Genomic DNA, 13327 nt, shown 5'->3' with positions numbered 1-13327 from the left:
TATTAGGATATAGGCATGTCTGACATGAATCGGTAAATTTTATTTGTATTTGTATTGCACTTTATTTATTTTTGATCTGTTCTCGTTCAATTTTACTTGTATTGTATTTATATAAGCAACTGATTCGGTCACTTTTCTGTATATAGAATTTCATTTATTTTGCTTCTCATTTGCTTTTATCAATATTCCATGTAGGAGTATATCGTTCGTTTTCATGAGTATTGGAATTAGTATATCGTTCAATTTTATTTGTATTGTGTATTATCAATACAGAAAGAAATAAGGAAAAATATAAAACGTACACCAATTACCAATGTATATGAAGTAATTTTTTTCAATAAGTAAAAGAGAAAATTCTTAGTGAACAATGAACGATTCATTTTTGAAGAAGTGAACTAATCAACTAAGTTATGTGAAGTTATTCGTTCGTTAAGATTAGTTCGTTTATGAACGACACATGACTAACGAACATAATACTTGCAAAGCTTGCCATGCAAGCGCACACAGCTAGTTTTATATACAAATACATGTACGTGTCAGGCAAATGTAAAATTTAAAAATATTAAATACTGATAGTGTTTAAAGTAGGTACAACAAAATTTCTATAACAGGTTTCAACATGTATAAATACATAAAAATTATTGTGTTCACATATTTTGTTCTTAAAAAATACAAATTGAGGTAAATCTCAATGCGTATATTATTCACATATACAAACACGAAATAGGAGCGCACACAATATTGTTCGCTTGAACTTTTAAACCTAAAAGTTAATCTAACGAAACTTTGTTTTTACTTTTGAGCCTATGAATTTTTTCTTACATTGCAAATTATGTATGCGAAATTTAAGAAAATATGATATTCAATATATTTTTCCGAATTTCCCAATTTTCCACAATTATTATAATCTTGTTCCCGGTTATAAAACTAAGCTTTGTTTTTCAACACAATTAATTTTTTTTTATTTTGATTACTGTCTGGGTATGTACTTTACCCCACACCTGAATTATAAGCCTTCAAAATTTAAAAGGCTTAGAAAGAATGTTATTATTATACATATATATTTATTATATATACTTATATTATATATATAATTATATATAATATAGCTTTCTCCTCTTCTCTGGAACCTGGTAATCAATCGGTTACTAGTACTCCTGGAGGGGGAGGGCAGTGTCTGGGAAGCACCTCCATACACTAAATGGCCTGATACAGAGGACTCTTGGCCTAGTTTCAAATTGGGCGACCGACTGTGGGCTATCTATTAAACCTCAAAAGACGGAGCTGGTCATTTTCAGTAGAAGATATAAGATTCCAGGCGTGGCTCCCCCGAAGCTTGGCGGAATCGGCCTATCCTTCAGCAGGAAGGCTAGATTCCTGGGGCTTGTTCTTGATTCAAAGCTGAACTGGAGACTTAACATCATGGAGAGAGCAAAGAAAGCAACTATTACGCTTTACTCGTGCAAAAAAGCCATCGGGAAGAGGTGGGGCGTGAAACCAAACATGGTTTATTGGCTGTACACCGCGGTGGTGAGACCGGTTCTGATGTGCGGAGTTCTGGTGTGGTGGCCGGCGCTCCGTACTTCCTTAAACCTGAGGTTAATCAGCAGGGTTCAAAGGATGGCAATGGTGTGTGTTGGTGGAATTGTCCCACTGGTCACGCTTCGATTCTTGCGGACTGGGGTCACGGGGTGGGGTCAATTGATTTGGTTCCTTCCGTGCTCTAATTCGTGAGGAATTTCGAGGCATCGGTCCTGCTGAGGCAAAGCTGGCAGGACGCGGTCAGGGATAGCTCCGTCCATTTCTACACGGATGGATCGAAACTTGACGGAAAGGTGGGTGGGGGTGTTCACTCCGAGCATTTGGGAGTTGAGCTCTCCTTCTGCCTGCTGGACCACTGCAGTGTCTTTCAGGCAGAGGTGGTCGCACTGGGGAAGGCTCTGCGCTGGCTTGGTGAGCATGTGGTGTCCGCCCAGCAAACGATCTCTGTAGGAGCTGCTGTGACGGTGAGGAGGAGGAAACGGTGACCCACCTGCTATGCTCGTGTCTGGCGTTGCCGAACTCCAGGCAGAGGTTTCTTAGGTCCCACTTTTTTGAGCAGGCCACGGACCTAGCGAATGTAAATGCTAGGGGCCTTGGCCGGTTTCTGAGGAACTCGGGCTGGTTCTAGTGTGGGAGAGAGGGGGGATCCGGCGGCATCACAACGGGCCTTAGTGGCCTAGGTGTACCCTTCGGAGGCCGTGCAACCTAACTTAACATAACCTATTTATAAATAACACAAAAATCATATATATTTTAATAACTTAAAGATATTAATCTTTATTTTATATTTTAGTACATTTTACTAAAAAAAAATTAATTTAAATCGTATTTATCTGCGCGATTGTAACCGATTACACTTGACAATTATTATTTCTATTTCTTTGCGTTTGACGTGTGAACGTCAAGTTTAGAACGTTGTTTACATTATTTGTTTTATATCGCCTTTACACTTATTTGTAAGTTTTTCAAATTTTTAAAAAATGTCTTCTAGTATACATATTATTAAACCAGTCGTGTGGACTAGCATTGCAAGTATTGCAAAGTATTATGTCTGTAGTTTTGAAAATTTATGTTCCATTCTGTGATTGAGGTATTTCAATTTTCAATTTTTGTTTCTTCAAAAAATACCTTATATACACCAGAAATTATATATATATAGCTACTTCTCAGGTGGTAAAAAGTACGGGTACTTCTAGAAGGGCTAGAGACATGGGACAAAAGGCATTAGGTAGAATTTTGCCTCTAGGGTCCCAGAAAAATCTGACATTGGAACTTTTTAGCCCCGAAATAGCTCTATTTTAAGATTTTCTGAAAAAATTTTTGTATAACAAAAGCACGTTTTTCTTTTATACTTTTTATAATTAGAAACACAAACCAAGAAATAAATGATACGTTTTACGTTATTTTTATTATTAGAAACACAAACCGAGAAATAAATAATATTTGAAAATGCAATGATCTCACATATATTTTAATTTCGAAAAATCGAAATAAACTTAAATAAATGTCAGATTTTATAAAAGACATCAGATGTTTTGTGGCAACTGAATATTAATGCTTCATTTGTTATTGTTTTGAATATTATGTTTCGTCAGCAAGCTTTAAAAAAATATACATACACAATTTATGTACGTATGTATCTACCTAAAATTTTATTTTTATTGTTCGAGCGAAAACCTGTAAAAAATGCTAAATTCCAATACATTCATATATACATACATACACACATATATTCATATATACATTCATACACATATTTTTACATACATAAATTATTATTTTGTTTTTGACTAAACCTTTTCTTTATGTTTAAAATTCAATCCTATATGTTTACCCACAGTTTAAAAAAAACAGGTATCCATTCATAATTATGTATATTTGCATTTATAATTTTATTTATAATTTTTCCAACAGTAAAATTTCAAAATTTTCGATTCCAATACATTCATATGTACATACGTTCATATGTTGGAACGAAAAATTTTAAAATCTTCAATTCTAATCCATTCATATATACATACACACATATATTCATATATACATTCATACACATATTTTTACATACATAAATTATTATTTTGTTTTTGACTAAACCTTTTCTTTATGTTTAAAATTCAATCCTATATGTTTACCCACAGTTTAAAAAAATCTGATGTGGTCAGCACATAACCGACCGCAATGTGTATTGTTTAGTTAAGTGAAAGTGTTACAGAATATTATAGAAATGTCTGTTAAATACTTCTTTCCAATTTTTAGGACATTAGTAAGCTTATAGTTAACATACTTAGAAAAATATAAATTTGGCTCTTAGTAGAGTTTCGCTTTGTGCTACCCGAACTCCCTGAAAGGCTCACCAGTTAGTTTCGGTAACAACCAGAACTCAAATATCAAATTTCAAGAAACTCCATCAATTTGTTCCGTAGATATGATGAAAAATGTAAAATCGGCCCGCAGATCAGTTTTCGAGCCCTGATCTTTCCAAAAAATTTACATGTTCATTGTTTTAATACAAGGAATTCAAATATTAAATTTCAATGAAATCGGTTGATTATTTCTCTTTATATACACAAAAATGTATATTTGGCCCGTAGTAAACGTCCAGTTGCCGATGCCTGATTTGTTCCAAAAGCTAGGAATTTTCACGGACGGTCAAACAAAGCTTATATATGAAATTTCAAGTGAATCGGTTGAATATTTTCTTCAAAATGGTGAAAAATGTGAAATCGGCCCGCAAATCAGTTTTCGAGCCCTGATCTTTCCAAAAAATTTATATGTTCATAGTTTTCATACGAGGAATTTATATATTAAATTTCAATGAAATCGGTTGATTATTTCTCTTTATATACACAAAAATGTATATTTGGCCCGTAGTAAACGTCCAGTTGCTGACGCCTGATTTCTTCCAAAAGTTAGGAGGTTTCATCGCCGGAAGAGCAAAACTTATATATGAAATTTCAAGTAAATCGGTTGAATATGTTCTTCAATATGCTCAAAAATGTAAAACAGGCCCGCTAAAAAGTGCAGTTCCCGAGGTCTGATATATACCAAAAGTTGATCGATCCGTGCCATGGTGGAAATAAACTTACATATAAAATTTCATCAAAATCGGTTCAGCCGAACTTGAGATACACACGTGCACACACAGACCGACAGACCGACAGGTTGCTAAAAATAGTTTATTTATACTTCCCTACTATGGAGAAGTACGTTCCCACCGAAAACTCGATATGCAAAATTTGTTGCCATCACATAACCTACCTATTGTTTACACAATACGGTCGGTAAAAAACAGGTATCCATTCATAATTATGTATATTTGCATTTATAATTTTATTTATAATTTTTCCAACAGCAAAATTTCAAAATTTTCGATTCTAATACATTCATATATACATACACACATGTATTCATATATACATACTTACATATATTTTTACATACATAAATTATTATTTTGTTTTTGACTAAACCTTTTCTTTATTTGAGAAATTAATTTTTGTAAGTTTACCCCCATGATATAATAATTATGCGTTTAAAATTTATTTCTATTTATTCTACAGTTTTGAATATTATTAAATTCATATAGAAAGCTTAAAAAAATTACTCAGTAAGCTTTAAAAAAAATATACATACTACATACATATTTATGTACTTAAAATTTTTGCGAATTTTTCCAAACTATTATAAGAATATTTTTTTGGAAATTTTCTTTAAACTTTTATATAACATTTATCAGTTATATATTAAAAAAAAATAAAACACAAAATTTAAACAAAATAAAAAAAAAAATTTTTAAAATAATCCAAAAAAAGAAAAATACAACATCCAGGCAAGCATTGATCCAATAACCTTCTGGCTATGAGACTACCACGCTAACCACTAGGCTACGCAGTACCTTGAATTTCCCTTAATAATTCTATATTTTATTCATATATCGTATAACTCATCAAAAACCATCATATTTTACATTATATATATATAGCTACTTCTCAGGTGGTAAAAAGTACGGGTACTTCTAGAAGGGCTAGAGACATGGGACAAAAGGCATTAGGTAGAATTTTGCCTCTAGGGTCCCAGAAAAAGCAAGGATTCCACCCGCCCTCCCCCTTCACCCCCTCCCAAGATGTTTTGTAACCGTTTTTTACAAAATGGTTTTACATCCTGTAGGGGTAATTTTTTACTTACTTTTGGAAGTATTAATATTGCATATAAATTCATTTTTGGAAGTGTGAGTTATAACAAAAAATGAAAACTTTCTTAAGAAAATTGTTTTAATAAAATCTACATTGTTTTATAATAAGTGTGTACATATGAATTTAGTTGTGCATTCTTTTCGGGATCTGTTGCAACATGTATTAGAAAGCAAAACATAAGTTTACATTAAACTCCTTGACAATATATTTTTAGGGTAAAATTTTATAAGAAAATGTTATTCTATTGCATTAAACTTTTTACAAGTAGGGTAAAATTTTTAGAACGGAAACTCGCTGATATTGATTTGGTAAGGGTGAAGGTTTTTTAATTTTATTTTAAAAAAAAATAAAATTATCAATAAAAAAAGTTGATCTGGCAAATCGCATTTTGCAGGGTTCGAACCTGAGACTTTTCGCATAGAAATCGTATGCAATACGTATTACCCTATATACGTTAGTATTGGTGTTAACCCATTCTACAGTCACGCGTTTTATTCGCATGTATTATAAACTCCAAATACATACGTGCATGAATTGTAGTTTATAATTAACAATAATTTATGGCTAAAAGTGTTTATTGTAGAAGGTATTTTACGATTTTATGCGACATAACTCAAAGTGAAGTTTTAAAATAAATTACTGAAAAGGTATTAGATTTCAAAGGAACTAATTATTTGTTTAATTATGTATTTTTGGGTAATTATTTCTCAGAACTTTTTTATTTTAAGTTTTAAGTTTTATCTTATTATTTATCAGGAAAAAACATATCTATATGTATATTATGGGTGTGTTTTTGAAGAAATAAAGTAAACTTAAAATATCTCAGCCACAGAATGGAAGACAATTTCAAAACTACAGGCATCATACTTGCAAGGCTTGCAATGCAAGCACACACGACTAGTATACTTATAGAAATGTTTTTTTACTCATAAATAATATCAAAATTTAAAATAAGAAAAGCTATTAAAAATAATTACAAAAAAGTACATAATTAAAAAACTTATCCTTTCAAGATCTAATAACTTTTGAGTAATTTATTTTAGAACTTCGCTTTGAGATATGTTTGCTAAAATCTTTAATTACCGTTGACAGTAAGTACTTTAAATTAGCAGTTACTGTATACGCATAAATTAAATCGTTTCTAAGAAGAATTTATGTACATACATATGTATTTGGATTCCATAACACATACGAATAAAATGCCTGAATTTATAATTACGTAATATTAATAATATTTAGGGTAATGCATATAGTATACGACTTCTGTGCAAAAGGTCTCAGGATTGAACCCTGAAAAATGTGAATTGTCAGATAAACTTTTTCTTTCTTAATGATAATTTTATTTTTTTTTCTTATTTAAAATGGAAATAAAAAAGGTTTACCCTTAAAAATCAATATCAGCGAGGCTTGGGCCCTAAATGTTTTTTTGACAATACCCTATTTGTAAAAGTTTAATGCAATAAAATTTTTGCAACATTTTCTTATTAAATTTCGTCTTAAAATTATATTGATAAGAAATTTAAAGTGCACTAACGTTTTGCAGCAAATAGCAAAATGAATACATAAGTAAATGCGTACGTAAATACTTATTATAAGACTATGTAGAATTTATTACCTTTAAAAATTTCACTTCTTTTTCTGAATAAAATTTTCACTTCTTTTTATAATTCACACTTCCAGAAACTAAATTATATACAATATTTATATTATCAAACGTAAACACAAACTACCCCTATATGATATAGTACCATTTTGTAAAAAGCGATCACAAAGTATCTTGGGGGGAGTGAAGGAGAAAGGCGAGTGAGGTTCTTGCTTTTTCTGGGACCCTATTTGCAAATCCCTATCTAATGCCCTTAGAAGTAGCTATATATATATATATATATATATATATATATATATATATATATATATATATCTATAATGGATCCAGATGCATATGTAATTCAAAAATACATCGAATCCAATCTAAATCGAATATCATAAAATTAAACCAATCGAATATCATAATATTACATACCATGCTCTATTAAAAATCGAAACAAAAAATAATGCGCATTTAATTTAAATAACTTGTGAGGTTTTTAGGAGGAGTTGGAACAAGTACAATTCGCATTATACTAGAAATACATAGTGCACTAATTTCGTTTATGCTTAAAAACATTAAAACAAAACTAACACGAGCTCCATGAACACAAAAACAACATACTTTGCGGAAACGGTGAGAAAATCTAGAAGGCTTGCAAAAAAGAAATAACTTATTCTAAGTCTCCGTATCACAGGTAAAATTTTTCAATTTAAAGAAACGAAGTTTATACCCTGCACCTTTCATTGTTGTGTAGCAATTACCCAAACCTGTAAAACCATTCTATCGAAACTTCACAGATACGTCTGACCTATAATTTGACATACGACAGCCGAGTTTCATGAATCTCACTTTATTATTTTTCCAAATATATTTTAAAGTTAGCTTTTGGAGTTGTATGGCAGGTACCCAAACCTGTTAAGTAATTCAACCAAAACTTCAGAAATATATCCAACCTGAAATCGGACACGCGGCTGCTGAATTTTATGAATCTGGCCTAAATATTTCTTCGAATATTTAAAATTTTCTTTTGGAGTTGTATGGCAGTTACCCGAACCTGTCATGTCATTCCGCCAAATCTTTAGGGCTATATCTGACCTGAAATTGGACACAGGTTTGCCGGGTTTCATAAATATAGCTTTGTTATTTTTTCAAATATTTAAAATTAACTTTCAGAGTTGTATGGCTTAAAATATTTGAAAAAACCTCTTTAAGTTGTATGGCGGCTATGTATTGCAGTTGTATGGACGGACATGTCTATATCAACGCAGAATTTTACGCTGAGCAGGAATATATATACAGCTTTTGTCAACTAAATAGCACATGCATTTGTTTTTGAGCATTTTTTTTTTAGTAAATAAATATTTTTGTTTTTGATATATATAGTGAAAGTTTTCTTCTACGGAAGTAAGTTTCTAGTACCGATTAAATTTCAGCTTTCGATCTTCAAGGGTGTAGAAGTTTTGTAAACATGTCCACGGACGGACAGAGTGAAAGTAATAAGCACTTTTTTTTATAAAATTTTTAGAAAAGTGCTAAAAAATTTAATTTAGCATTTTGAGGATTTTAAAAAATATATAAATAATTTTAGAAAAGATCTTGGTGGACTGCATGTTAATGATGTTGATTATTTAGCCTTTCATTTTTTTAAGACTCTTGAAAAAATTTTAAAATAAGTCCTTATAGTTTCAAAACTTCTAAACCCTGAAAAAAGAAAGTTGAAATTTCATAATATGTATATATGTAAATGGATCTTTACTAGAAACTTACTTCGCAGAAGAAAAATTTTAGCTATCTCTTCCTTACCTCTAAAAGTTATACCCCCCCAAAACCCTCAAAATGGCCTTTTTTAACTATTTGTTGCAATGAAACCATAAGCATTTTAGAAATTTTTCAAACGCAGAAAGACAGTGGCTTGCTTCCCTTAGCGCGGTATACTATAGTTAAACTTTAGAAAAACAAAATGGCCGTTGAAATTTACCGTTATCTAAGGTCCTTTTTTCCAAATTTTTGATGTCGATTTTCTTCTAGACCCCAGCCTGTAGAAGCTTTAAATTTTAGAGGCTTTTAGACATTAATAAATAGTTCATTTTGTTAGAAAAAAATTTTTTTCCGTCTCTACCCCCTCTCAAGTTATCGCATCTTAAAATTTGTAAAATTTGAATTTTTGACACCTTATATTTTCGAAACCGCAAGCTTTTCAAATTTCTATAAACGCAAAAAGCTAACGGTAAATTCCGTGACATTAAAAAATATAATAATTTTTCTTAACTCACACAATTAACCCTATAAATCGAGCATTATGTTAACCCCACTTTTTATTAATTTTTGCTTTATTTCAAAGACTGCATGTATGCATCGTCCTAAATATATGCAATCCTAGAAATAGTTTTGTATATGAATGAAAATAATTTTAATAGTGTGATAAATATACATAGACTGTATTTAAAAGCAGAATTTTAACTTGTAGAAGGGAAAAGTGCTACGATACAAACCATTGGTTTGACCTAACTTTATTAATTTTTAATTTCTGAAAAACGTGTACGTAGTAACATCTAACTCAAAAATACTTCAATTCATAATCGCCTAGATACTAATTTCTGGTACAACATAAATGAGTGCATATATGTTACATATAAGTTATAAAAAGAAGCTCAGGAAGGGTATTGATTTGATTTTTTTTATATTATTTTTTTTGTTAAATTGAAATAAATTAAGTTAGTATATATATAATTTAAGTTCATGAAAATTCTGTTAATCTATTATTTCACTTTTATTTCTTTCATACTTAGTTTCAGATACGTTAAAAGAAACTTTTTTGAATGCAATGTTTATGCAATTCTCAGAACTTTTATTTTCAATATTTTTACATTTATTCATAGTATATTATGTTAGATGCATGATGCTAACATTTTAGCACAAAATTTTTAGGAATTTTATCCGAATTCTAGTATAGATGTATAATTATAATTTAAACTATGTTATAATTTATATCATATAAACGTTTTGTTTGACAGATTTGTTTGATTTGTTTCTATTAAAAAAATATATATTATTGAAAAAATGATTACATTTTTTAAAATAGACACTAAAGACGCAAAATTAAACTAATAAGTACTAACTCCATTTGGAATTTTTCAGCGAATAAAATGATTTTAAATTTAATTAATTATTAAATTATGAGTTGAACAAGTTTCTTTGTTTACTTTTGCTGTGTAGCTGTAACACGTTTATCAGGTGGCAAATATGTGCCACGTTCAATTCTCTTGGACTTGGAACCTGGTACTATGGAAGCTGTTCGTTCTGGAGTTTATGGCAAACTTTTTCGTCCTGATAATTTTGTATTTGGACAATCTGGAGCTGGTAATAATTGGGCAAAAGGTCATTACACTGAAGGTGCTGAATTAGTTGATGCAGTATTAGAAGTTGTACGCAAAGAATGTGAAAATTGTGATTGCCTTCAGGTATATTACCTATGTATTTTGCGTATTATTCTCCTAACTAGCATTTCAATTTTTTTAAATACAAATAACCGAGTAACAGATATTAAAATTCTTAAAATCGTGAACATACTGTTATTTAAAGTTGTGCATTATGTAAATTTTAATAATTTTTGACTAAATTCTCTAATAAACCTTTATTTTATTTTTATTTCAGGGCTTTCAGTTAACTCATTCACTTGGTGGTGGTACTGGTTCTGGTATGGGAACCTTATTAATATCAAAAATTTATGAAGAATATCCTGATCGTATTATAAATACATATTCAGTTGTACCCTCACCTAAGGTTTCGGACACTGTTGTTGAACCGTATAATGCAACATTATCAATACATCAATTGGTTGAAAACACTGATGAAACATATTGTATTGATAATGAGGCTTTATATGACATTTGCTTTAGAACATTAAAATTGCCGAATCCAAGTTATGGCGATTTGAATCATTTGGTATCGTTAACCATGTCTGGTGTAACAACATGTTTAAGATTCCCAGGTCAATTAAATGCTGACTTGAGAAAATTAGCTGTCAATATGGTACCGTTCCCTCGATTACATTTCTTTATGCCTGGGTTTGCTCCGTTAACATCAAGAGGTTCACAGCAATATAGGGCGTTAACAGTACCAGAGCTAACCCAACAAATGTTTGATGCTAAAAATATGATGGCAGCATGCAATCCAAGACATGGACGTTATTTAACTGTTGCAGCTATTTTCCGTGGACGTATGTCAATGAAAGAAGTCGATGAACAAATGTTAGCTGTTCAAAATAAAAACAGTAGTTATTTCGTTGAGTGGATACCTAACAATGTCAAAACAGCAGTTTGCGATATACCACCAAAAGGTTTAAAAATGTCATCTACATTCATTGGCAATACGACTGCTATACAAGAATTGTTCAAACGTATATCGGAACAGTTTTCAGCTATGTTCCGCCGCAAAGCTTTCTTACATTGGTATACCGGTGAAGGTATGGATGAAATGGAGTTTACAGAAGCTGAAAGTAATATGAATGATTTAATTTCTGAATATCAACAATATCAAGAGGCAACTGCTGAAGATGAATTCGATACTGAAGCGCATGAAGAGATTGAAGGAGATTGTGTTTAATTTTTTTATTATTTACTTATTTTTCAAATACCTAAGTATATTTTACAGTATGTAATATTTGAATATTGATTTTTATATTATAACCGTGTAGTTAAGTGTATTCTTCTCTTGTTTTTTTTACTAAATATACATAAATTATATATTGAAATCAAACTTTGCTTCTGAAGAAATTAAAAAAAAATATGTTGGTAAAATCTTCTAGCAAAAATTTAAATTTAATGAGCTTTTAAAAATTTTATGGGGTCCTCGAGTTTAAATTATTTTTTACAAAAGTAAGAAAACTCTGTCTTATATATTCAATTTAGCTATGTTCCAATTGAAGTTTTTTTTTGATATTTAAAGTTGTCTCCTTTTTTAAATTTGTTTTGAAATTATTAAACATTTTTTTTTATTATATTAATTATAAAATACGGTTAAAACATTTGATACGTACGTATGTATGATTGTACACAGAAATATTTATATTCTATCAAGCTATTATTATAGCTTGATAAAATATTTTCCACATTGAATGTACTGTGTAATTTTGGAAATTTCATAATCCAATATTAACAAGATACGAAGTTCCTACATCTAACAACAAGTAAAATGAAAAATATTATGTAACATTAAAATCATTAAAATAATAGTATTTTTACAATACATATATTTTATGACCATATATAATGACAACAATATATAACTTTTGATTATCATTATTATCAAATTTATAACTTTTCATAATTTTTTTTAATTTTTAAGACTAAAAATAACTTTATTTAACTTTAAGAAAACTAATTTTTGCAATTGATTTTTATTGCTTTTAAAATATATTGAAGATTTTATTCTAAAGAAAAATATTTGTTCATAATGTTCAACAAACGTTTTTAAAGCAGTAAAATACGTTATATATAATCTTAGTGACATTAATTGGCATAATTAGAGATTTATGTGTAGTGAAAATTTATATTTGAATAAATTATTATATTCACTGGAAAAATAATAATTTGTGAGCGTCGCCAAAAGATAAAATAAAAAGCACCAAAACACAATTTAGTTATATATGAAATTTTCTTAATTTCAGTAAAATAAAATAAATATGAAAACAAAGCAATTATTTTTAAATATCAAAAAAAAAATTATTTCAAATAATATTGATCTAAAATAGTGAAATAATTAAAAAAATAATAACGTTTTTTAAAATATTTTCTTTTTATACCCTGCACTTCGTGAAGGGTATATTAACTTTGGTATGGAGTTTGTAACTACTTGAAGGAGTCATCTGCGGTATGGACATATATATATATTCTTGCTCAGCGTAAAATTCTGAGTCGATTTAGACATGTCCGTCTGTCCGTCCGTCCGTCCGTCCGTCCGTCCGTCCGTCCGTCCGTCCGTCCGTCCGTCCGTCCGATCGCAC

General features: G+C 30.0%; 1 protein-coding gene across 3 annotated transcripts in view; it reads left to right on the top strand.

Annotated features, from left to right (window-relative positions):
- The window catches only part of LOC129606243 (tubulin beta-3 chain), a 112968-nt gene extending 100961 nt beyond the window's left edge, over positions 1 to 12007 (top strand). For all 3 annotated transcript variants that reach the window (XM_055516448.1, XM_055516447.1, XM_055516445.1), the window contains exons 4-5: positions 10540 to 10784; positions 10978 to 12007. In XM_055516448.1, coding sequence (XP_055372423.1) covers positions 10540 to 10784; positions 10978 to 11928 — 1196 coding nt within the window. In that variant the 3' untranslated portion in view covers positions 11929 to 12007. The remainder of the gene's footprint in view (positions 1 to 10539; positions 10785 to 10977) is intronic.
- The last annotated feature ends 1320 nt before the right edge of the window (positions 12008 to 13327 follow it).

This window comes from Condylostylus longicornis, unplaced genomic scaffold (assembly GCF_029603195.1).
Source record: "Condylostylus longicornis isolate FDR11 unplaced genomic scaffold, ASM2960319v2 ptg000018l, whole genome shotgun sequence".
NCBI classification, from domain to species: Eukaryota; Metazoa; Arthropoda; class Insecta; order Diptera; family Dolichopodidae; genus Condylostylus; species Condylostylus longicornis.
Note: the sequence above shows the minus strand (reverse complement) of the source record. Positions and strands in the feature narration are given on the sequence as shown.